The sequence below is a fragment of the Hyperoodon ampullatus genome, assembly GCF_949752795.1.
Source record: "Hyperoodon ampullatus genome assembly, chromosome: 5".
In the NCBI taxonomy this organism is placed as follows: Eukaryota; Metazoa; Chordata; class Mammalia; order Artiodactyla; family Ziphiidae; genus Hyperoodon; species Hyperoodon ampullatus.
This window is the reverse complement of record NC_136918.1, coordinates 86257514-86284355: the sequence shown is the minus strand read 5'-3', so window position 1 is coordinate 86284355 and position 26842 is coordinate 86257514. Positions and strand designations below refer to the sequence as shown.

Here is a 26842-nt window from a genome sequence, read left to right as displayed (position 1 = left end):
AGGTTTGAAAAGGAAGTCCAGGTCCCAGTGTGGGACCATGTTTCCCTCAGAGTGAGGAATTTCCCAAATCAAATGTAGCCAATCAGATTCTACAGAGAGGTGGAAGCACTGGCCTTGCTATTGTATTTCAGGATGCAATGAATGAAAGGAAGGACCAAAGAGAGTGGGCCCATGAAAGTACAAGGTTAGCCTGACAGTTAATTAGAAGTTTGAAGGAAGTGAGACCGGCTGTCTGCAAGACAGTTTACTGGCTGAGATTTCAAGGACCCTTGGCAAGTTGAGAATTATGAGATCTGTTCCTTTTTCCTTCGCTACAATGAATCATGCCTCTGATGAAAATTGTGTTTGTGTGTGGAGTCATGTTCTATCATCTTCTCGCCGAATGACTGTTTATCAGTTGGGGGCCTCCGAACGACTTGAAGATTGCCAGAGTGAAGTCAGAGTTTAGCTGGGGAGCTAGAACTGTCTGTTCTGGAGGAAGCAGTTGGTTATACCCGCTACTCAGGGACATCTTGCCTTCAGGGATCTTCTTCCTGCCACATGCCAGCAGACGTCACACTGCGTTTCGAGAAGGCCCTGGCCAGTGGCCTGGTGGCCTGGCAGCTAAAGGTGGGCACAGGGAGTCTTCTCTCCTCCTTCAGCAAGACAGGATCTTGAGGAAGGCTTTTCGGAACTCGATGTTGAAGGTGGTATAGATCACGGGGTTCAGGGCGCTGTTCACGTAGCCCAGCCACGTGGTGGCACTGTAGAGCTCTGGGGACACGTGGCATGCTTGGCAGTGGGTATTGAGAATGTGGGTCAAGAAGAAGGGCAGCCAGCAGACAATGAAGGTCCCTAGGTTGCAAAGGAAGAGAAAAACTGGGTCAGGAGTTTGTTTACTCCCTTTGTTGTAACGTGGAAATGAGTCACAGTTGTCTACTTTACGGCAGCTACTACCCTGGAAGTTTCACATACCCTTTTAATTTTTACACCAACCCTATGAAGCAGGTGTGATTAGTCACTTTTTTTTTTTTTAGGGGAGAAAACTAGATGCTAACATCTTTGACTCATCCCACGCCTTTGCTCCTAAATCAGTTTTCTGGTTTGATCTTTAGATAGTCCTTCGCTAGTCTTTTCTACTTCTCAATTCAATTCAAATATTTATTTTATGTCTATCCATGCAAGATAGGTTCCTAGGCACTGATAGGAAAAAAGACGTTAAAGATGCAATTCATATAGTTAAGGTTGTTGAGGGGATTAACATAGAGGTTCCCTGGATAGGAGAAGCCCCTAAGACATGAGTAGTTTGGGGCTTGTCTGTGACAGTGAACAGGATATGTTCACCTTCACTAACTCTGTATGGTACCACAACTTATCAATTTTTAATTTCTTTATTTAAATAAATTTATATTTTTCTACTATAAAAACCAGCCTTGATTTTATACATTATGGAAAACTGGGTAAACATGCAAAAGTAGGAAGAAGTGAAATAATCACCCACCACACAAAGACAATCAATCACTTTTGACATCTGAGTGAATTAATTTTCAGTCTTTTTTTCTCTGTATTTAAAATAATCTAGATGTTATAATACCATATGACAGTAGTCTTTTTGCATCCTCACATTTTTCACTTAATATTTTAAAATAGGTAAGCAGGTAGGAAATATCCAGTATGTGCTAGATGCTTTTAATGAATCATTATCTTACTTATTATTTGATTTATCCATTATAATTCCAAGTGATAGACACAAAACACAGCTCAATTATGTGACTTGTTCGGTTTCATAAATTTCAGTCTAGGTGTTTTGAATTTCCACCAGAGTTAAGATTTATTCACAAACTCTTTTCATTTACATTATAAACATTTATAAATATTACAATCGTTGGATTTCCAATTTCTGTTAAATATGGTTACCTTAGTATCCTCCACCAGCTCCACTGAACTCAACCTAACCCAACATAATCCAACCCATCCCAACTTAACCTGACTCACCAAGCACCATGACCAGCATCTGGGTTGCCTTCTTCTCCCGCAGCAGCACTCCCCGAGGTTGCAGGGGGCCCAGCTTCAGGGATGTCGACAGCCTGCCATTACTGAGTTTTCGAACCTCTAAGCTGAGCCTAGGTGCCATGGTGGGGCTGAGGGAGTTCCGAGTCCTCCCCTCTCTTTTCAACTCTCCTTCCCCTTCTTGGAAGCCTGGTCTTCCCAAGACAGTATCTTGGCAGATGCTGTAGTAGCGCTTCAGCTCCATGTGTGTCTGACCAGGGGAGAGGGGCTGTAGGTGTAACAAGAGAGGGTCCTGACATTTCTGGGGATATTGTTTATCTTCTGAATGTTCCTGAAAGGGAAACAGAATGCAGTGAAGGAAGAAGAAGCCATCATTGTGTGAAACCTACAGAGGGTGCATCTGAGAGTGGTGGGCTCATGGGAAGTTAAGGCAAACAAAATCTGCTTCCGCCTTTACAACTCAAAAGCACCTACCACATAAAGAACATTTGAGAATCACAATAATTCCGTGAGGAGGGTAGAATAGAATTATAGCCTGGCCTTTTTAAGGTAGAATGACCTGGATATACAGAGGAAAATGTTAAATGGCACCATTGAGATGTAAGCAGAAAAATGTGGAAAGTGGGAAATGATAAGACAAATGACTCAGTTTCTTCAACAAATAAATTGCAGTGACAACACCACCACCACTTACCAGGTATGGGTCTTATTTGAATTTTGATTCAAATAAACCAACTATAAAAAATCTGTAAGACAATTGGGGAAATTTGAACATTGACTGGATATTTAATGATAGTAAGGAATTATTATTAAATTTTTTAGTGTGATGTGGTATTGTGGTTATGTGTTTTATAAAAGAGCCCATATCCTTTAGAGAGTCTTAGAGAAATATTTTTGGCTGTAATGTTGTTATGTTTGAGATTTGCTTCATAACAATCCAGTGGGGGGGTGTGAATGTAGGTGGGAGTGTAGTTGAAAGAAGATGGGGCCATGAGTTGATAATTGCTGGAGCTGGCTGATGACTACTGAAAGCTTAGTTATATTTGTCTTTCTACTTTTTTAGTTTTGAAATTTTCAATAATAAAAAGTTTTAAAAAATCCAGGATTTTCATCTCAGCTTCCTACTTAGTTGATGCATCCTGGGCAAGTTAATTAAATGTCTCTGAGCCTCATTTGTAAAATAGAAAGGAAATGAAAAGAAACAGGTTTGGGATGAGCAGACTCTGAGGGTAGGAAACTGAAGATACGTGAAAGTTTCTGGTATTTTGCGAGGACGTATGTGTGCCAACGTCTGAACTTCTTTCCATGTTTGAAAAATCAGATGCTGTGTCAATCTTGAGTAGAAGGCAGGACTCCCCAGCACCCTTACTAAAGCCATAAAAGCCAGATATTCACTCTCCCTGACCTCCCCGCTGGGCAGCTAGAACTCTGGTACCTGAACCAAGCCCAGCCAATTGGAGATTCACACCTACAACCTTGAATTAGAGCTCATGAAGCAGGGAGACTTCAGAATTCATCTAGCAGTGTGACAGTCAATGTCCAGTGTCCTAGGTATTTGAACCAGATTCTTCCTTAGGCATGAACAGCATCTTCTGAAGCTGTTCTTCAGCCTTCTCGTTGAGTCTGAGCTACTTGATATCCTTCCAGTAAATTCCTTTTTTATATAAGTTAGTCAGTGTCAACAACCAAGAACATTCACTAGTCTCTCCTTAGTTCAAGGAATCATAGTTTTCTAGACACACAGGGCTGGTACACTGAACAAACATAGAAACATTATTGAATAAATGAATGAATGAATGTAAGTGGGCTTCAAGATTATTTAGTGTTTTAAAAACTGTGCTCCACAGAGGTGTTTGTAGGAATCCTATCATAACATATTTTTTAAAATTTGGTTTTCATTTTGATGGAATTTTCTAATAATTAATGTAAGTATACTGTGTTTTATCTGAATGACCATTTGTAACCAAGATTATATTTTATGATTGAGCTGGCATCTAGTGATCTTCTAAAAGATGCATTATTTCTGAAACTAAAGGACTAGGGACAAATTTTTGAGAATGCTTATGAAATCTCAGATTTGGGACTTCCCTGGTGGCGCAGTTCTTAAGAATCCACCTGCCAATGCAGGGGACATGGGTTTGATTCCTGGTCCGGGAAGATCCCACTTGCCGTGGAGCAACTAAGCCCGTGTGACACAACTACTGAGCCTGAGCTCTAGGACCCACGTGCTGCAACTACTGAGCCTGTGTGCTGCAACAACTGAAGCCTGTGCATCGAGAGCCCATGCTCCACAGCAAGAGAAGCCACTGCAATGAGAAGCCCATGCACCACAGCGAAGAGTAGGCCCCACTCACGGCAGCTAGAGAAAGCCCACACAGCAACGAAGACCCAGCACAGCCAAAAAAAAAAAAAAAAAATTTATGAAATCTTATATTTGAGAACACTGATCTAGTACAGCTTGCCTCCATTTCACAGATTTGGAAATTCAGTCATGTAGAAGGAAAGTGATTCTTCCAAGATTCTATATTGATGAGTGTATTTTTCAGCTCTCTCTGCAAACTTTTATCACCACCTCCATGACTGACATGAAGAAACATTGGATTGCTTTGGATCTGGCTGGCAGAGCCCTCCACTCCCAGATGGCAGGACAGAACCCAATTCTCCACACTCCAGGCAATGCCAGCTTCTTGACTCTTCAATCTCTCCTCTGTAGTCAACACTTTTCCTTCTTTTGGCCTTGGAGCCTTCTCGGACTTTAAATCTCTTATCTATTAAAAAAAATCATTTACAGCAAGAGTCTGTAATAGCTACAGCCGGCCCGTGTAAAAGTGGTTAATTAACTATACGGAGATTAGACGAGGCTTAGACATTCATCATTTTGGGTTTTTGAAGCTTCATTCCTAATATTTACTTGGCTGTGGAGCTCAGGGAGAGGAATACTGGTCTTTTATCTAACACCTTCAGGCTCCATGCAGCACTTGGCTTTCTTGGGGCTGGTTTGAATTGGAAGGATAAGAATCAGGGTGACTATGAAATTGTCTTGGGTTTCCCCATATTTAATGGCAAATAAGGCACTTGAAAGTTTCCCATTAGTCTCCCTTTTCGGCTTTTCTTGGATCTGCTCATGTCTGTTTCAGCAATGCCCTGTTTCCTCTAATGCAGGTTGTTCTGGATGGTATCTTCACAACACATTCAAGAGTCCTTGGCTCTGGTCATTGGAATCTAGCCCAACAGTCATATGCTTTTGGAATATTATTTGATAATGCCTATTCTGAAGCTCAAATCAGGCAGAATCTCAGATCTGTTATTTATTACAGGCGCAAGTGTGAGGTTGGCGCTAAACTTGATTTTGGGGTGGAAGCGGAATTAAGTCAAGCCAATGTCTCGAGAAAGGGTCTCTTATTCTTTTCCTACAGTCAAAGGCATGGCTTACTCACCATTTTCCCCATGGCATCTGATGGAAATCTGGCCCTTATTGAAAAACTGTCACATAGGGTGCAACCGTAGCCAGGAAGACTAGGGTGGGTTGAAGGAGAAACAGTTGTGGGTTAAGCTCTATATAGTTGGGCCATATAGGTGACAATGCTTTGAATACAGTGTGTTTTTATCCTCCGTATTGGGTCCTGACCTCCTGTTTCACAGGGGCCAATATTTTTGCTCTACGCAAGTCTTGGGACTTTGAGTTTGAGGTTCTGATTCTCATTCAAGTCATTATAGGTTGATCTAGACATCCAATGTGTACCTGCCTTCAACATCAAACTCAATTCTTACTCTATGAAGCCTTTCCGGAGCATATGGACTTTTGTCTTCTCATAACCTCTCCAGCATTTAATATTTAGATGCGTAGTTGTCTTTATCTCACATTTGGCAAACGTCCCAGTCAGTGTTGGGCTGCTCATTAATTTTGGGTGGAGGTGTGTTTTATTGGCTTGTCTAAGATTCTAAGCTACATGAAGGCAGAGGCTGTATAATATTCCTGCTGTCTCTTCCCTAGCAGATTGCAAGTGATTGGTATTCATCCATTCATGCTTCAAGTACACCTTGAAGCATGTGCCAGGCACTGGAATGAGCAGAATTTACAGCCCAAGCAATCAGAAGATTTCAGTGACCTTCCTTTTCAGAGCCTTGAAAGACCTAATAAAATGCGTCATGAGCATCTCCCATTCCCTCAGCTGGTTAGTGCCTCCACACAGAGGCAGATCTAGAAAGGACAAGAAGTTTCAATGGACCCCCAGTGATTCATGATGTAATGATCTGGCCAAAAAGTCATTCCTGGAAACCCGGCATCAGCGAATGGTAAAGCTGCCACACTAAAACTTCATACCTGTGTGACATCTGAACAGCTGGCCATTTAGGGGCAATGAAAGACTTTGAAGGGGAGCAGAACAAGCCCAGAACCTATCCTATCATCTCGCTAAGTCAAGTGTGCTCTAGGGAAGACTATCAATGCACTTTTGAGATTGGATTTCCTACCTTTAAAGCCTAGCCAATATCTGCTGATTAAAAGGTGGGTATCAGATGTGTGTCCCCGATGTGGCAGAACAGGCAAAAGCATGCACTGCTGGACACAAGGCTGGAGGCCACGGGGCTGGGTGCTGTCTTCCTCCTGCCCCTCCAGGGTGCTTACCTGTTGGGGGAAGCCGGGCCTGACGCTGATGCACTGACTGTTCTGTCGAGTGAGGATCCGTTTCCGTCTCCTCTGTCTCAACACCACGTAGATCCTGGCATAGACGAGGACGGTCACCCCAAAGGGCAGGTAGAAGGACACCACTGAAGAGTAGAGGACAAAGTCAGGGTTGGAGATGGAGCAGATGCTGGGGTCTCCTGGGAGTGAGACAAGGGGAGAGAGCAGAGTAGTTGGCCAAGTATGGGACCTCGGCGGGGGGCACAACATATGACCTCACATCCTGTGTGGTGTCTCCACCATCAAATCCACAGTGGAGCTTCGAGAAGCACTGGCCAGTCCCACCTACCCCCTCATCATGTCCCGGTCTATGTGCTGCCTCCTCCGTGGAGGCTTCCTTGCTTGATTTTCTCAGCCAGGAGCGACTCTTACTTCCTTTGTGCCCCACAGCCCTTTACTGTGCAGTTAGCACACATGGCCTGATTGTTAACTCGTGAGGGTGCCATCTCAGACACCTACGTCGTCCTCTCGCTGAGCGTAGGAGGTCTAATTCATCCCGATGTCATGCACAGTTCATTAAAAAGAAAATTTACTAATGATCACATGCCAGACACTGCTCTACAATGGGGCTGCAAAGATGAATAAGACACAGTGTCCTCCCTTGAAGGAGCTCCCAGTCTAGACAGACACATGATCCCTTCCGTATACTGCACTAAGCGTCACAGAGGAACACAGCCTGGGAGGCTGGGGTTGGGGGGTGTCACAGAGCAACAGAGCAGAGGCTCCCAGGAGGGGTGCAGCCCCCAGAAAAGGGCCTGCCTGTGTGGAGGCATCAGAGGATTGTTGCATGCAATAAAAGGAAGGAGGAAGGCTTCTTTGCTGAGAGTGCCAGGTCCCCGATTTTGAATCTGAGTTGTTGGGCAGGTGGTGGCTGAATACAGGCCAGTCTATTTTTCGGCGAATCCCAGTACTGCTTAGGGTTGAGATGGGAAAAGGGCCAGTAAACCTACTGTCATCATGGGCAATGTGAATCGAGGCACATCCTTGCCTTTGCTTTATGTCCTGAAACGCTCCTTGCCTTCCTCCTTAGGGGGCCCTGCAGCTCTGTCTTCTTCACTAGCAGATGTTGAGATCCCTCCAGGAGCCAGAGTAAGGCCTACAACTTGCCCCATCTTGAAAAAGAAAGTGGAAGGAAACTAATATCTTCCAGGTGATTCCAAGGGCTTTAGACACATTATCTTACCTAATAAATGTGCAACATGATGTAGGCAGGTGCCATTACCGTCTCTATTCTCAGATGAGCAGACTAAGGCTCAGAGCTATTCGGTAAGTGGTCTAACATCACACAGTCTGGATGTGTTCCTCTAGTCATTTTGACCCCCAAACCAATGTTCTTTCTATGATTTTGACTCTCCACCTCCCTCTACTATTGGGGTACGACAAATTTGCACTTTGTCCTGCCAGCAACAGGTGTTGGCACATCCAGCCAATCTTAATAAAGGGATGGTCATTCTCCAACCCAAACTCTGGCCTCGGAAGATGCAGCCTCAGATGTGAACTGGTGGGGAGAGGGCCGTGGCCACATGGGCCCCTCATTCTGCTTCTTGGTCTACGGAGGTAGGTAGAGTCCAGGCAGCCTGAAGTGGGAGACCCAGGTCTCCATTTACTAACTGTGTGACCTTGGTCATGTTACTTAACTATGCCAAGTCTCAATTTCATGGTCTGTAAAAGAAGGACAAAAATATTGTCTCATGTAGTGGTTGTGAGATGAAATGGTAACTATTATTATTATTTATTCTTTACTATTATTTATTATATACTTCCTCTGAGCTTTTTGAACTTGAAAGGGAAGGTATCACTTGGAATGAAAATTTGGAGAGAGACTTATAGGGAACAATATTTGTGGGGGAGAGAAGGGAGCAACAGCTAAGAATTAAAACAAAACGAACAAGAAAGCATGTATTCAGTGCTCAGTAAGTCAGGCATTTTAATGATGGCCTGCCACCAGAATCTTTATGAGCTACTCCAACTTCTCTGACTCTCTTTGTAGGGGGGTAAAAATCAGGTAAAATTAATGTCATCTCACCAAAGCCTATATCATCATCTTTTAGGAAATGGCTCATAAAACTCTGAACAGTCGTCACCAAAATGGCATCCTCTGGTCTTCTAGGGGAGTGGGGTTGAGAGTAAGGATAGGGTGGTGGCTGGTGGTCTTTCTGAATCTGTAAGCAGCCATGCTGGCAGTGATCACCCCTCCCCTGCAGTCAGCTCCCCTGTTGTCAGCGTCTGACTATGATTGAAATGCCTCCTCTAATGAGGAGGTACCTCAGCACGTTTTGTAGTGAGAGGGTGTCAGAGGGGTGGCAGGGTCACTTTCCCCCTATTCGTCTTGTCACCATCCTTGGTGTGCTGGGTAGTCTCCATGCATCTCTGCAGATATACCATCTACCCTTCTCTATCCTCCTCTGGGTTTTGGGAGGCTGACCTCTATATTTTATATATTAACAACTACATTTAAAAAGCCAAGAGCCAAAGTGGGTATAGTATGCTTCCATTTGTGTAAACATGGACACACACACACACTCACATGTGTCCACGCACGGTGTGTGTATGCACTTGCTTCAAGCGTGGCATGCGGGATCTTAGTTCCCTGACCAGGGATTGAACCCATGCGCCCTGCAGTGGAAGCTCGGAGTCTTAACCACTGGATCTCCAGGGAAGTCCTGAGCATTATCTTTTAAGAATATGGGTGTTCACTTCTAGGGAGGGCACAGGGGGACTGGCAATCTAGGGTAGAAGGGAGACGTACAGGTAAGTCTGTATATAGACCTCATTATACCTTATGTTTTATCATGTGCAAGTATTTATTTTTCCATTAAAAGCATTGAAATATTGAAACGTTGAAATATTGAAAGCATATGTATGAGAAACAGAGTGAAGAGAGAGCACATAGCTATTTCGAAATCGCTGATCAATGAAGATCTTCAGTATACAATCCCCGAACCTGCACTGTCATCCCTTCCTTCCTTCCCTACCTAAGAAACTGCTGCCTGTCCTTAGACAGAGTTTTGCAGCCTCTCCCAGAATTTCTCCATGTTATGCGCCCCCGTGAGGCCTGTCAGCAAGCAGAGTGATGCTGGAGGCAGTTGGGCAGTGAGTGGGGCCCTGCCCCAGCCTCCGCCAGGCCTGGCCTGGGTGTGTGTCCTGTGGGCAGCGCAGAGTGAAACACCACGCACGGCAATTCTGAAAGCTTCTCTCTGCTGAGTCCTGAGGAGGTGGTGAGGGTAGTGAGGCCCCCAGGAAATAGGCTTCCCCAGGAGATGAGGTACCTTGTCTTGATTATTTAACTGAAAGGGTAGTGTGCTGTCAGCATGACAGTTATTGAATGAATGAATACATGAATGATGAATAAACGAGCAGACTGTACAGATGAGCATTTTCCATAAGCACATCAGCAGTCACTGGCTGGAGCATAATAGGGAAGGCCAGGAGGCTACTCCCCATCCTCCGAGATTGGGATGTTTATCCCAACTAATCTCAACAGCTAAGGAGGAAAGAACGATGATGAGGACTCATCCACTGACTCATTCAACACAAGTTTACAGAGCACCTGCTGTATTCAAGGCGCTGTGCTCGGTGATACACTAGATGTCTTTCGTGCACTAGCCTGGGAACTTGAGCCCCACAGTCGTGTGAATGGCAAAGTCAAAAGCAAGTTGAGTTGAGAGATTCATGAACTTCTAGTTCATTGAAGGATTTGTCCTCAATTTGTTTCCAAAGACAGGAGATCTTAATGAATCTGATCGAAGATGAGCCTAGTATTCTCTTTGTGCTTCTCAGCCAAGTCCCCCTACCCCCAGATGCAGGGCTCTGAAAGCCAGGTGAGGCATTCTATTGCTAAAATCTAAATAGCCCTCCTCCATTTCTTTGTTTCAGAGGAAAATTAAGTCAGTTGGTAGGATTTCTCAACTTTCAGTTTTTCTGCCCTTGAAAGTTTCTTAAACCCTGGTCACCAGCTATTGCTTATCCATTCTGGAATTTTTAATAACCCAAGAGCTATCTGATTTAACAGACATTTAAATACTAGTTATTTTTCTTATCTGTAAAATAAAAGGATCAGGGATCTTTCAGGTTTCCTCTAGCACTAACACTCCATCCTCCGCTGCCATCAGGGGCTGTTGAGGATGTGATATTTGGCTCCTGACTGCTGGGTCTCTGCTGGGACCTGGGGCAACACGGGTCAGCCAGGCCCCACAGCCTTGGAACTCTCTGTGACCCAAGATCCTGCTTTAGGTGTGCATCCAGACATGCATGTCACTCTTTCTTCGGACAATAAGAGCAATTCCAAGATAGAAGAACCTGAAGTTCAACGTTCCTCTACGTTACGTTCTCTGACAATTCAGAGTCCCACGTGGCAGCCCATTTCCTTAAAAGAAGAGCCCTGCCAGAAAGTTCTGTTTTGTGTTGCACCTCATGAAAGTCCAGCCAGGTGTTGTTGGCAGTATCCTGCCCTTTTCTCCTCTCCTTCTCACAGGAGGAATAGAAAAAAATGGCCGAGAGAAGTCATTTATATTGGGCTTTTGAATGAACTTGGGAAATCCCTTAGAGCTGTAAGAGGTGCTGGAGGAACCCACATTTATCAGGATAATGAAGCTTTGTTGTGAAGGTCAGACTGAGGCAGAGAAGGCCTGTGGGGCTTCTCTGCCTTGAGTCCTGCTCACGAATTCCCTGAACTAATGTTCTAGAATGAGATGACTAGGCTGCTCTCTGACCACCAACAGGACTACCACTGTTTAGATATCCCTTGGAGCAGGGACATAGTTAAATTTTGAGGCAGAGGAACATTTTCTAATACATAATAATAATAAAAACAATAACACTAGCTAGTATCTACTGGGCTTTTACAATGGACCTGACACTTGAGCACAATATATGAATACGTGGAGAGCCTACTGTAGTCTAATTAATACATTTAAAAGTAAGAGACAGAGAGAGAGAGTTGAGAAAGAAGTGAGCCTATACGTGATAAGTCATGAGCCTTTTTTTGCCTTCTCAATTCTATATTTGAAAATCCTTTTGGAAAGATTTTTCTGAGTTTTGTTTCTGAAACAATAATGATCTCACTGGTGGTAACAACACTGCAATTAGGTCACCATTCTTCTTCACTTTATATGTTGACTTTAACTGGGAACTCTGTCTAATGTCAGATTTTGACTAAGTGTTACTGGGTGTGTGTGTGTGTGTCTGTGTATCTCTCTGTGTGTGTATCTGTGTGTCTGTGTATCTGTGTGTGTGTGTGTGTGCCCATGTGCACGCATGAGAAAGACTGCCCCTGCCAACCTCTAAGAATGAGGAAGAGGAATCACTCTACCCAGCAAAAGTTGGTGGGGCTTTGCTGCTGGCCGGGTTAAGGATTGCCTTGGTCTAGCAGTGGTAGGAAGAGGCCCATACTACAAATTCCAACTTAGAAGGCATTTTCTCATAGAAACATAGATATAGAAGGTGGCTTAGTTATCGGACTAACCCCCAAAGCACATTTAGACTCATTGAAATGGTATTTGAGCGCCATAGTCAGCTTCTACAGTCATGTTAGAGAATGTCGCCTTGGTGCATGTGTGTGCACACACATGTTTGTGTTTATAACGTGACACTGGTGACTGATAATGGGAAGCATTAAAGAGTAATGCAAAGACGATAACAACATCATATTTTAGGAACACCCTGAGTTAACCAGGCACATCTTTGTTGGATAACTTGGTTACTTAACCTCTAATGCAGCAGAGAAACAAGACTAACCTTGAGCAGGTGATATGTGCTTGGCACATCTATGTATGTTATACCAATTTAATCCTCACTTACTTGTAAAAGAACTCTGTGAAGGAGGTAAAGTGGAGTTATAACATATGTAGGCTTAGATTCTAGAGTCAATGAAAATTATAGAGAGTCAAAATTCACCCTGAATCACATATAAAGATATGCATGGTTTGATTACAACCCTGAACAGTAATAAGTAAAGACATATGACACATGCAGTAATATGTCATCTATTATAAAGAGTTCAAGCTAACATATAATTTTAGAGATGAAGTTCTGGACTTACTTGTAGGAGGCCATATATAAAAATAAATATTGAAAACTTCCTAACTAAATACATAGACCTAGTCCACATATTTGATTTTGTTCAAGTTTATGCTGTGCTATATTGTTATCCCAAATTTATCAACAAGGAAGCCTAACAGAAAAGTTAAGTAACTTGTTCAAGCAGACACAGCTGTTAAGCAGCAGAACTGGAGTTTGAATCTAGATTTTTCTGACTCCAGAGCCTCTGTCTTCCAAAATGTATTTTGACTTCTAAATAATTGACCAGCAAATGACTCTTTGAAGACTATATATAAATTAAGATTTGCCTGTATTTATATGTAATGTGTTACATATAATATAGCTGTATACATATAAGTACACAGCTACGTGACTTGTACATATATACCAGCAATTCATGAACCTGTAACATAGTAGGAATTGAATGAATCAATTCAAATGGAGAAACTAAGAAATCCAGATGAACACTGGAACATGAGTCAATCAGTTCTCTCTTAGTGAACACTCTGTTTATTTTCAATACCTGTAACTATACTATATGTGCTAATAGTTTCCATTCAACACATGAAATTCTTGAGGCTGAAAGATGATCATGCTGAAGGCACTGTGAGGTGTCAGTTTGGATTGGTGTCATATCTGAAATCCCAGACAACTCAGATATACACATTGTTCATCCATTTGTCCGTCCACCCATCCATCCATCCATCCATCCATCCATCCATCCATCCATCCATCCATCCAATAGAAGATGTACCGTGTGCCAAGCACCATGGCCAAAATTTTTGTATATTAAAAAATATAAAATACATTCTCCAGTAATTTAGGAATTCATCCTAGTTCCCAAACACCAGAAAAGATTTTTATTGAATAAAAAGTTAGAAATGTATACCCTACTCCAGGGCTTTCATGATATGTTACTTTGCATTGTAAATCCATTACGAATTATCATCTTTTCGTTAGTAAACTTCACCTGAATTATTCATATAGCATAGTTTTTTAACTGGCACATTTCTTCAAATGAATACAATGGCTTTTCTTTCAAAATAGGAGTAAGCAGACTTTTCATTAATTGGGGCAGAACATTATTACTGTGCCATTAATTGAAGAGGTTTTGTTTTCTATTTTATTCGTAATCAATAAAGGCCAATGCTTTGCAGTCTGTAGCATCCACATTTGATTACATTGACCAGGGGTCAGACATTTCAGGGCTCAGCACCACTCACAGCCATTCAGATGTGCTGTGAATCACGCTGCTATTGGAAGTGGGGCCGTCATTGTTACCTGTGGTGTTGAAGCCAAAGAGGAGAGGGCAAGACACGGCAAAGGCCAGCACCCAGACAGCTGTGATCATGAGGGCCACGCGCCGACAGGAGCTCTGTCCTGTGCCATGTTGGTAGTGAACTGGCATGACCACTGCAGTGTACCTGTGAAAGGGAGGGGAGAGAGGATGGGCATCATGAGAAAGGTTCTAAAGACAAGTTGAAAGAGGTTACTAGAGAAATACTCAGGTTGATACATGTGGCAGGAGAAAAATAATTTGGTTGGAGAAACTTAGAGAGAAAGGGGTATTTGAGTGAACATAGCAGAAAGGCTGAGACAAGATAGATGAAGTACTCATTGAGGGAGGTGAGCAGAGAAAGGGAGAAAGAATAAAAAGCATAGCATAACAACACTGGGTTGCCCGAGAGCTTCTTACCAGTGCTGGTTGACAGCCCAGCATATCCCAGCCTTATATTCACCCACCCTTAACCTTGAAGACTCTAGATGCTGGTTTGTGTGCCTTTACATTCTCCCACAGTTTTTCAGATAATGATGGAACTGTACCCAAAGAGGATGCTTAGCCCTGCCTGTATCCTAACGTTAATTCTAACCCTCGTAGTGACAACTATTCCAAGTAGCAGAGATTTTGTAAATAGAGATGAGTAATATCCAATGAAGGCTTATTTTAAAATCAAGTTTTCATGCTGTCTTAGTATGCTTGGGCTGCTATATCAAAAATACCATACACTGGGTGACTTAAACACTAAATATTTATATTTCACAGTTCAGGAGGCTGGGAAGTCCAGCATCAATGTGCTGGCAGATTTTGGGCCTGGTGAAAACCCACTTCTTGGTTTGTAGATGGCAGTCTTCTTGCTGTGTTCTCACACGGTGGGAGGGTTGAGGGGAGCTCTCTGGAGTCTCTTTTATAAGGGCACTAATCCCATTCATGAGGGTGGAGCCCTAATCACCACCCAAAGTTCCCACCTCCTATACCATCACATCGGCAGTTAGGATTTTAACATATGAATTTTGGGGGGGGCACAAACATTCACTCTACAGCACACGCTTTTACATGGTCAAAGCACAGTTTCTTATTCTTGTTGGATACTGTTGTCTTTTCTGTGGTATATCCACACATACATTTACAGCTGCTTATTGGACTTACCTGCACGATTGCTCCATGGTTGTCCCAAACTCAAATTATCTGAAATAGATCTTCTATTTCCCTACATCTCTTAATCTGCTTCCACTTCCTGCCTTTCTTCCAGACATCCACACCCAACACTCAGGATTTTTGACTCTTCTTTGGCCCTTCCATATCATTTGCTCACCCATTCACTTAGCCTTTCATTCATTCAATATTTATTGAGTTCTTACTATATACCAGGTCTTATTCTGGAAATACAGAGATGTGCAAGTGGGACATTGTCTCTGTCCTTACTGAGCTGGGAGTTGAGTGGAGTAGATAGATAAAAAAATGCTAATATAAAATGAGTATCACGAAGGAAGTAAGCTGGGTGATGTGTTTAAGGATAGTGGAGGATGTAAAGAAGGGGCAAACGACATAAGTGGGTAGGAAAATGAGTGGGGTGAGAGGGAGCCAGACATGAGGGAAGGTAGGAGAAGAACATTTTAGGCAGAAGGACAGCAGATCCTGTAAATTTACCCATTATGGTATCTTCCCCATTATCCATGCATTTCTTTTCTACCCCTTTTTCTCTGTGATGGCCACAGCCTCCTGGCTGGTCTCCTATTGCTAAGTCCCCAAATAGATTTCATCATGTCCACCCCACCCCATGATGCCCCCCACTCAGATGAAAACTGTCTGAAATAGGCATAATTCTAAGATGGCCCCCAAGATTTATGTACTGTAGAACTAGTAGAAATCCTGTGATTAGATTACAAATCAACAGACTGAGTAAATCAAAAAGGAGATTATCTTGGGTGAGCCTGACCTAATTGGGTGAGCCCTTGAAAGGGACTGAGCCCTTCTTTAATTCAGAGAGATTCAAAGCATGAGAAATTATCCTCCTGGCCTGCAAGGGGCAAAGTGCCATGTTTGGGAAAAGATCATTTGGCAAGCAACAGCAAAGGGCCTATGTGAGCTGAGAACAGCCCCTGGTTGACAACCACCAAGAAAGTGGGAACCTCAATCTTATAACTGCAAGGAACTGAATTCTACTGACTACCTGAATAAGTTTGGAAGACGAAAACACAAGTCAGCCTACACCTCATTTTCAGCTTTGTGAGACCCTTAGCAGAGAACCTACCTACATGGTGCACAGACTTTTTGACCTGTGAGATTAAAAATGGATATAAAGTCACTACATTTGTGATAATTTGTTACACAGCAACAGAAAACAAATACGACGTCAATACTTAGCCTTCCTCAACATGACCCCAACTTGCCCAGCCAACCTGACTTCCCGTTGGACCCTGACACTTACATATAACTGCAGCCATACTGGCCTAGTGACGGGTTATCTTCAAAAGTCTTTGTTCAATCCATTATCCCTTTTGCTTCCCTGGGTGGCTCATGTTTTCTCTCCTTTAATCCCAGATCAGCTCTCCAGTAACCTTCCCAGTCCTTCTATCTTACAGAGTCCTCTAACTCTGAATGCATAGCACTCCTATGCCAATCAATCACGTTGCCCTTCTGCATGCATTATTGAACTTGCCTCGTGGCTGGAGAGAGATAAACCCCATGGGATTTAAGTTACTTAATGGCTCAAATCATCTTATAGCCTTGGTATTCCATGTAGGTCCTTGTACAAAGCAAGTAGTAAGAAGCTGTTGACTGATTGCCTCATGGACTCTGAAGGCCTCCTTCCTCATAAGAGGACAATTCTAATCCTAGCCCAGCTCAAGGGATCTAATATATATAGCTGGGTCTACATATGCTCAATTTTTATTTATTTATTTATTTATTTATTTATTATTGAAGTATAGTTGATTTACAATGTGTTAGTTTCAGGTATACAGCAAAGTGAATCAGTTATATATACATTCTTTTTCAGATTTTTTTCCCATATAGGTTATTACAAAATATTGAGTATAGTTCCTGTGCTATACAGTAGGTCCTTGCTTTATCTATTTTATATATAGTAGTGTGTATATGTTATTCCCAAATTCCTAATTTATCTGTCCCGTCCACCTTTCCCCTTTGGTAAGCATAAGTATTTTTCTATGTCTGTGAGTCTGTTTCTGTTTTGTAAGTAAGTTCATCTGTATCATTTTTTTAGATTCCACATATAAGTGATATATGATGTTTCTCTCTCTCTGTCTAACTTCTGTTTCTGTTTTGTAAGTAAGTTCATCTGTATCATTTTTTTTAGATTCCACATATAAGTGATATATGATGTTTGTCTCTCTCTAACTTCACTTAGTATGATAATCTCTAGGTCCATCCATGTTGCTGCAAATGGCATTATTTCATTCTTTTTTTATGACTAAGCATTATTCCATTGTGTATATATACCACATCTTCTTTATTCATTCATCTGTTGATGGACATCTAGGTTGCTTCCATGTCTTGGCAATTGTAAATAGTACATATGCTCAATTTTTCATTGTCTCATCAGTGTCCAGGGAACCTGGAGGCCAGATGCAGAGCAGGAACCCCCTTAGCTCCTCTTGTGCACCTCAAGGCTTGGGGCTGAGGAAGGGAAGGACAGACCCTGGGCTGGAAGGGGTGGGGTAGTGCTCCCCGATGCTCCTCCTATATGTACCAGCCACCTGACTCAACTGCCTCATATGCATCTGGCCTTAGAGTTCATGTGTTAACATTTGTATCCCCAAAGAGCAGCCTGCGAGTCAGCTCTGAGGGCTGAGATGGAGGCAGACTCTGCAGAACTTGGCCTTGGCACCCTGACATGTGACAGAGGTGGCTTCTTTGTCAAGAGGGAGAAATAGAGTCCTTATTTGATAAGGTCAAATTACCATCCCACCACCAACCTCAAGGAAGGCCCATGACAACCCAGTTCCCTTCTCCTGATGCACATACACTATAGATCCTCCCTTGAATCCCTAACTTGGCAAGTAGCACCTGGCACTCCTCCAGACCTCTCACTCTCTTAGGACTTCCGACTCTGCTGGGGCAGTGAGCTGGGGCTTCACGTCAAATATGTCAACCAGGGTTTGGCCCTTAGCAGTGATCCCTGAGGCACCGTGGAGGAGAGGCTGAGCCTGAAGCCCCGCAGCTATCCTGGCCAAATAGCTGATGAGGGTCAGGAAGGAAAGGTATGGCAAACTTCTTCCTGTCCAGACCTGTTGGCCTTCATTTACATAATGACCTTGGATGTAAAAGAACCCGACCATTCCATCATTTGGTAGTGTGCTGCTAAATGCCTAACAACTGGCTCTGCAGGTGAAAAAAAGCCCTAATTTATACCATTTGTCAATTTCTGTGGGACAAATACTCCCACCATTGTCCACTTCAAGTTACACCAATGGTTTAATAACCGGCTCAAAAAACTAAAATTTTGCCAATCAGTTCCCACTAGCCATTACAAGCTGACTCCAAGTCCACCACTGAATGCTGCACACTTTCCTAGATCCGCTTTAATATTCAGCAACTTCTTGGAGACTCCCATTAATTCAATGAGTCAGTAAGTGTAGGGAGTACTGGCTCCATTTTATAAAGGAGGAATCAAGGCCATAGAGAGGTTACATGATGAAATCAAGTTCCCACAGCTGGTGGTAGCAGTCTCCGAGGCCAGGTCTCTCCTGGGTGCCCTGCTCCCTGCCAAGGGCACTGCAAGTCTCTGAGGCCTTACGGGGGACAAGGGCTTCCTCAGGAAACGTGGCACTGAAAGGTGGTTTGTACTTTGAGAGCATCGCGGCTACCCAGAACTGAGCTTCCCCATCAATCAGCTCGATTGTATTAATTTCCTGGGGGTCCTGTTAAAACACATATTCCAAGGCCACACCCTTGAATACTTGTTCCACTCCAGAAGTTTGTATTTTTAACAAGCAAGTGCATCTTATAAGATTAGACAAGTTGGAGAAAGTCTGCATTAGGGAAAATTTCTGTGTCAAAACTCTTGTTAACTTGGGTAAGAAGTGAGAGATGAGACAACGTTTACCACTGTTACATTTATATATTTTTTCTTCTTAGTTTTAAAACATGATTAAACTTTTAGAATAAATGAGACCCCACCCCCGCGCCCCGCCAAATTTGTTTCTAGGGTGAAAAACACCAGGAAGCTTGCCATCGGGGCTGAAACACAGAGGCTGTTCCGTCATTGGCCATCGGAGGGCACCAGAATGCAGCAAGAACCCAGCCAGCGCGGCGGGGTGAGAAGTTCACGGCTCACCTGGGGGCTCTCCAGGCCCCCAGTGGGGAGGCGGGGAGGGAAAGCTCAGCCCCCCTGGTTACTGCAGCCCTGCAGGGACCCTGAATTCCAACTCAAGCAGACTGCTCAGCCTCTGATCTCCTCCCGAATCGATCGCAGATGACCGACCGCAGGCCAGGGCAGGGCTGGGCGTGGACTCGATGCGCTCACCCGGCTCTTCCGGGTCTTCGGTCAGAGCGCGAGCGCGCGCTGCGCGTGCTGCCCGATCACTGCCTGGCCAGCCGCCTCCCTTTGAGCTCCTAGCTTTTTGGGGTCTTTTCCGCTCAGTGGGTAAGTCAATGGACGTTGGAAACAGACTGATTAGCGTCTGAATCCCGCTTGGCCTGCCGCTGAACCTTGTGACCTGGACCACAGATGTGACTTCTTTTTTTTTTTTTTTTTTTTTGCGGTACGCGGGCCTCTCACTGTTGCGGCCTCTCCCGTTGCAGAGCACAGGCTCTGGACGCGGAGGCCCAGCGGCCATGGCTCACTGGGCCATGGCATGTGGAATCCTCCCGGACCGGGGCACGAACCTGCGTTCCCTGCATTGGCAGGCGGACTCTCAACCACTGCGCCACCAGGGAAGCCCACAGATGTGGCTTCTTTGAGACCCAGTTTCCTCATCGCACAAGGGGGATAACGAGTCCGCCTGATAGAGCTGTTATGCATATTGAATGAGATGATCTCTGGGAAGTTTTTTAGCACAATGCCCGGTCCATCTTAAGCATTCAAAAAATAGTATTATTATTATTGTCATTATTATTGTGCTAGCCCAAGGGATCTGTGATTGTTCATATCAGTGAATTTAGGGGTGTCTGCCCCTTATTCCTGATTATCAGGGAACATTAAATTTATTTATTCCTCAAACAAACAAGTATACAGCACTTTCTAGGGGCCAGGCAACTGTTCGAAGTCTTTACAAACATTAACTCATTTACTCTGCATAACAACACTTTTGCTCTGATCTCCCCTAAACAGGTAAGGGAACTGAGGCCCAGAGAGGTTAACTGACTTGCTCAAGTTCACCTTGCTATTAAGTGAAAAAGCCAGGATTTCCAGCTAGGCAGTGTGACCCAGAGCTAGGGGCCCAGAGTAGGCTACGCCTCTGAGAAAGGCAGTGAGCTGGAGTAGAAAGAGGCTGGCTGAATCCCCTCTTCTGCACCTACCAGCTGTGTGATCAGGGCAAGGTTGCCCACACAGTCTAGTCTTAAGAATCCTTACCTGTAGAGTGCGGGTAATACACCTACCTTGCTGGGATGTCGTGAGCGTTAGCGATAATGACAAGCTCTTGGTGCCCGGCACGCAGTACGTGCTAAAGAAATGGTAGCTATTTCTACCGCTGTTGCCTTTAGATTCACTCAAGTTAGGATTAGCACAGAGGTAGCCAGGGCACTGAAGACAAAGGAAATGTGACTGCTTTAGTCCCAGGAGATAGCACCTAGAGAACTGGGTGCCGGCCTGGCCAGAGGCCCCTCCCTCGGTGTCTCATCCCCGCCTCCACCAATGAAGGGGCCAGACAGACCGGTGGTGTGGGAGTTGGGAGACTCAGGTTCTAGTTTCAGACCTAAGAGGCTACGGGTCCCCGTGGGGGCATTTAGTTTAACTCATTTCTGCACAAATGAGTTAAACTCTAACGCCCCTTAAGACTCCCAATTCTCTGACGGGGGTTCGTGGGCTTGTCACTCTGCTGAAGGTTTCAGGATCCTCCCAGAATTCGACCTCTGCTTGGGGCCCTGTCCCCAAGTGGGAGGGGTGTGTGTGTGTGTGTGTGTGTGTGTGTGTGTGTGTGTGTGTGTGAACTGAGGAAGGTGCGTCCCAGGGAAGCGGCAGTGGGGGAGGAAGGAGGCTGGGCTGGGTGGGAGGACCTGAGTCTAACTCCCCGCCTGGGTTTAATGAGCCCCCGAGCTCTGTGAGGGCTGCTTTTCACCACCTTTTATTTGGTCAGACAGGGGGCTCAATAAATCTTTAGTTCTGTGGACTCCCCTCACGGAATGGTTGAAGGAGAAAGCTTTTTGCAAATGACTGGAAAGCCCTTTGCAAATATAAAGTGCTTATTTAGATGCAAACTAAAAATCCAAGGTGCCTGTGACTCATCTGGTACCTATTGTGCTCGCTGCAGAGACGCGGAGGCTTGCCTATGTGATGGGTGCCGTTTGAGAGCCACTTAAAGAACTCCCTGGTGAATGAATTTGGTTGCATTATCCCTGGGCTCCTTGCGGAGGACTCGAATTCTCACCGCTTGCTCGGATCTTGTCCTGCCCCTTTGACACTTTCTCAGCCCTCTCCCTGAGTTAGTTCTGACCCAGGATGTGGCGGGAGGGGGCTGGCCTACTGGGAGGCAAGGAGCCAAGGGCGGGTTAGGGGGTTGTGCTCACCCACTCTGCTTTTTATAAAAGAAAAGGCGGCATTAATCCCAACATCCATAGCCATGCCTACGAATCTAATGACAATGGCATTACTTGCTTTCAAAAACCCTTTTATCATTTCCTTTTCTTTCCTATCTCTTACCACCCTGTTATTACAGATCAGGGCTTCATGACCAAAAAATGCTGAATCCATTTGGTCAAGTTTGTCAGATGGGTGACTAGCATTGTGTGAAGACCAAAGGTCTGCATGAATGACTGCATTTTTAATGAATTGACCAACCATTTGGCATCCCATGAACAGAATTTAATGCTGTGTACTGCAAACTGCTGTGAAGGATAATGGAGACGGCTTTTCCAAGGCCTATTTTCAGTCCTAGAAGAGAAAGGAGGCTCCATTTTGAAGTTTGGTGAGGACTGGTTCATATAGACCTACAGGCCAAGAGGGGTGCATCCTTGTCCTTCGCGGTCTAAGGCAGGACTTGTTCCTCAGGTTGCAGGTAGGTGAATGCTATGCATTCTGGGAGTTCTCCCCGTATGGGACAGAAGCCAGTTCAAGGTTTGTTCTTGTTGGTTGTATCTACTAGGTGGTGCAAGTAGAAGCATGTGTTAAGCATGACCGCTGCCAGCAAAATGGTGCTTTTGTGCAAGTTACAAAAAGATACCCTCTCCTGGCTGGTAAAGGGCACCATCTCTTGGTTTACTCAAGGCTTGGCAATGAAGCCCTTGTCTGAATTCAGTTCCCACACTCCAGTGCACAGCCTGCACAGCCTCACCTGCCAGCCGCATGTGTGAGAATGTGTGTGGGTGGAGTGTATAGGCACACTTTCCAAGATGGTAGAGGGTAGGGTCGGAACTGGAAGGCTGGGAGGGGGCTGTCCCAGAGCCTCTTCTAGAAGGCCTCTTTATACAGTTCTTCCCTCCCTCCTCCAAGGCTGATCTGATCCTCCTCTCTCTTGTCCTTTCTGAAGGTGCATATTTGTGGTATAAGCATTGGCTACCCTCAGGCAGGGACCACTGGATTCAGGATTCAGTTAATATTCCCTTTTTCTTTTGGCCGCGCCAGGTGGCTTGCGGAATCTTAGTTCCCTTACCAGGGACTGAACCTGTGCCCTCGTCAGTGAAAGCGTGGAGCCCTAACCACTGGACCGCCAGGGAAATTCCCTGGTTTAATATTCCTTGTTCAAAGCTCTGTAATAGGCACAGCAGGGAGATTCACAGGTAATGAGGAACTAGGATGATATAATAGTTTGGGATGGTGGAGGTGATGATATAGCAAACCAGATGCAGTCTGTTACTTCTGTAAATGATATATTTCTGAAAACATGTACTAAAACATGTACTAAATGTCAGGAAATCACACAAATGACTTAGATGTTATTGGAGGAATTCTGTTCTCAGAGAGCTAAAAATATTATAAAGTCACTAACTATCCCTTCACTTTTTAACAGCTTTATCAAGATATAATTTGCATACCACACAATTCATCTAAGTATAAATATCAATGTGGATTTTTGGGGTATATTTACAGTTATGCAACTGTATCCCTTTATTTTTAACACATTCTTTAATGGTATAAGTTTCAGCATTATGGACACGTTCTTTAATTTTCCTTCTCAGGCTAGCCAATTAAGTAATAAAAGTCAAGTGATAGCCAAGCAAATGATAAAAGTCAAAGCCCACCGAGTTGACTGGTTGGGTTTGCAGTATCACTAGAGGATAGGGTTTTCATGCCCATTCTTTGGTTACACACATGCAAGGAAGTTTAGGGCTGTTGATACAGAGGGCACAACAGTGGGTCACATGAATGTCACACTTGGGCACGTGAAGAGGACGTGTATTAGGACTCCTGCAAAGGGAGCCTGGAGATGCCACAACATGGTTACAGAGGAAGCACTGTGAGAGTACAGGGGTGACTGAATTAAGCTGTAGACATTTGGAAGGGCTTCACGGAAAAGGGGGCCAGTGTGATCGGCCTTGGAGCATGAGAGGGCTAGAGGGCAACCCAGAAAGAGATGAGATTGAAAAAGTAACGTGAGGCCATATTGTGGAAAACTTTGAATCTTAGGCTGTGAAGGTAACTTCAGTTTTTATTCCACAGGCCAGAGAGACACTGAGGGGTTTTGAGTAGGGCAATAGACATTCGGGCTTTACTTCTGGGGGAATAATTCTGAGAGCGGTTGAAGGGCCAATTAGGAGGCTGTGGCAGAAGTCTAGGTGGGAGGTCATAGGAGTCCCCAATAAGCAGGTGAGGTAAGAAGGGAAAGATGGGTCACATTTAGAAAGCATTTCAGAAAGAGAGTCTGTAAGCATTGATTGCTTAGATGTGGGAGATGAGGAAGAGAAAGGATTCGAACAAAATCCAAGTTTTCAGAAGAAAGATGTTGTCAGTAAGAGATCATCAAGTCAAGATGGTTTGGTGCTGTGATGCTTTGATGGTTTGGTTTTTAACATTTTGCCTTGTAGGAGCCAGTGGTATATCCAGGAAGTAATGTGGTCTGGATATCAGGGGAGAAATTAGGGGTGAGGCTGGAGATTTGAGGAGCCTTAGCACAAGGTCTAAGATTGTTAACTTGGAGTCAGATAGACATGAATTCAAATCCTGGCACTGCTTCTTCTCAGCTGTGTGACTGTGCAAGTTCCTTAATTAGTCTGAGAAGCTGGAAATGAAGATAGTAAGAGTACCTGAGAGTTGTTGTGAAGAGGAAGTGAGTTAAGGCTTTGTCGTGCCTTAGCGCGATGTGCTAAATTCGCAATAGATGGCAGATTTTATTTGGGGTCACCTGTTGGAGCTATGGAGTGGATGGATAATATTCCTGGGAGAGACTGTAGGAAAAGAAGAGGTGGACGGGGACTCGGAGAAGGGAAGATTGGAGGGTCTTGACTGGCAACAGGGGCCATAAGCTCGAAAGCGACTTCCTTTCCCCAGGGCGCTCAGTGGGCCTGCAGATGTCCTTGGGAGCCATGGCAGATCTAAGACTCAGGGAGGGGAAAGGGAGAGAGGAGAGGAAACTGAAAGAGAGGGGAAGAGAGGAACAGAGGTCCCCAGAGCCAAGGCGGTACACTCTTAGGGATAGAGAATGATGTTACTCTGGTGGAACACACAAAGGCTCTAGTCAAAATCACAGAAATACACTCCAGCCACCAAAAGGCAATTCTAAAAAACATTGTTCTTCTTAAACTCTATGAAGGAAATAAATAAATAGGGCGCAGCCACATTTTCTAAAATTAACCATTCTCCACTCCTCTCTCCCTCCTCACAGGTACTCCCAAGCTCGCAAGCTTTTCTCTCCCCTCTCTGTCTTTTGTCCCTGCTCCCTCTATCTCCCTCCCTTTACCAAAACACAATAACAACAGGAACAGTGTCTCCTAACTGTGTCAGCTCATCTCACCTCTTTGTCTCCCTCACCTTTTCTCCCCACAAAAAATTAGGAATCACAAAAGTCCCAAGGGTGGTGGAAAAGCAAAACCAGAATCCTCTGGGGGAAAGGAAAGCTTATAGGATAGTTATTTCTCTCCTGTCACAGGAGTTTCCTCTCACCTACAAACCATCGCTTAAAAGAAAGAGAGAGAAAAGAAAATGTCCCAGAGTTAAGTTGTACATGGCAGTGACCCCAGTGCCCTCAGATGCAAAGCCTGTACCTTGAATATAGCAAGAGCAGCTTCCCTAGGTGGTTTCCCTCACCACCTGACCTAGGCCACCTCTCTCCTCAGTCTGGAAGGGAAGCCCAGCCTTACCTGTCGATGCTGATGGCACAGAGGTTCAGGATGCTGGCTGTACACATCATGACATCCAGAGTGACGAAAACATCACAGCAAACTCGGCTGAAATTCCAGACTCCACCTGTCACCTGGGTATCAGAGACAAGGATGTTAGTGTTTCCCCACAGCGAAGAGACAGCAACCCACTCGACTCTACCGCCTTCCCTAGGCTGCCCTGAAAGGACAAATCCATAGAATGTTAGTGCTGGAAGGGATCTTCCAAATCAATTAGTCCAGCATTTCTCAAAGTGTGGTCGTGGGGTGCTCATTAAAGATGTAGATTTCTGAACCCTTCCTTAGAACCCTTCCTTAGACCTCCTGAGTCACAGTCTCTGGATCTGGGGTCCATGAATCTTCGTTTTTAAATAAATAAACCCCTGTCTCCCATCACACCAAGGTCTGTGAATTGCTGATCTGGTTCAAACTCAGGAGGCAACTAAAGCTCATCGTAGTTAAGTGATACGCCCATAGATGCACAGCTGGGAGTAAAAGAACTTGGGTGACTGCCAGATGTGTGCACCGTGCCAAAACTGCCTCTCTGAAGCCCTCCGCCCAGTGGAGAGCTCACCATATACCAGGAAATAAACTGAGAACACATTTTTCATAAAACTTACCTCCAAAATGAAAATCTATCTGGCTTCCGGTTTTGAAGCTTTAACAACATCTATAAAAGCCTATGTAAAATAAATCTGTGCCGGTGTGCCTGCCTTCGTCACCATGGTCCCACTCACCAAGAGGTCGGGGGAAGGTGTGTCCAGGGCATTGGAAAGGGGCCCAGATCCTCTTTACTATTCACGGAATCACTGAGGATGGTTCTGACCTCACGCATTTACACGTGTGTTCCAAGCTCCATAACTCCTCCGAGTAACACTTATAAGTAAGTCAGGAATTTAGGTAATTTAAGTTATATTCTAGCACATTTCTATTTTATTAAAAATTTTTTTTACATTACCTAATTGAGCCAGAGCGATATGCTAGGGAGATTATCACTTTCATCCACAAATGCCACTCTTGGGGCCCCGAGGCTTTTGTGCATTTGCCAGCTTCCTGCTCTTGGGGCTGCCATTCTTGGGCACCATGGTTCTCAAGGGGAAACCTGTGAAGCTTTGTACCTCAGGCTGTAGCTGGGTGTTCATGTTACCTCTGCTGGGCAGGCCCAATGGCTATTCAAGAGAAAAGGGAGTGAAACATAGGTACAGTAGCCTCTGAAGTAGGTTCTCAAGGAAAAAAGCTACAAAAAATAGCGCATGAAGATGCTGTTGGCCCTCTGTCTAATTTTTCTCATCCAAGATGCTGGTTATATCACCAGGCCACTTGACTAGATATCATTGTTTTATGGCACTAATGCAAGTTCCGGAAAGACTCTCTCTCTTTCCCCTTCCCTACTAATTTCTTTCCCCTTAGATTTA

The 26842-nt window shown here is 44.4% G+C and overlaps 1 protein-coding gene across 1 annotated transcript in view; it reads right to left on the bottom strand.

Moving 5' to 3' along the window:
• Window positions 1-637: 637 nt before the first annotated feature.
• The window catches only part of DRD3 (dopamine receptor D3), a gene marked incomplete at its 3' end in the record, with an annotated part of 43365 nt that continues 17160 nt past the window's right edge, over window positions 638-26842 (bottom strand). The window contains 7 exon segments of the mRNA XM_079704877.1: window positions 638-834; window positions 1975-2320; window positions 5427-5477; window positions 5479-5505; window positions 6617-6813; window positions 13994-14136; window positions 25410-25522. Coding sequence (XP_079561003.1) covers window positions 638-834; window positions 1975-2320; window positions 5427-5477; window positions 5479-5505; window positions 6617-6813; window positions 13994-14136; window positions 25410-25522 — 1074 coding nt within the window.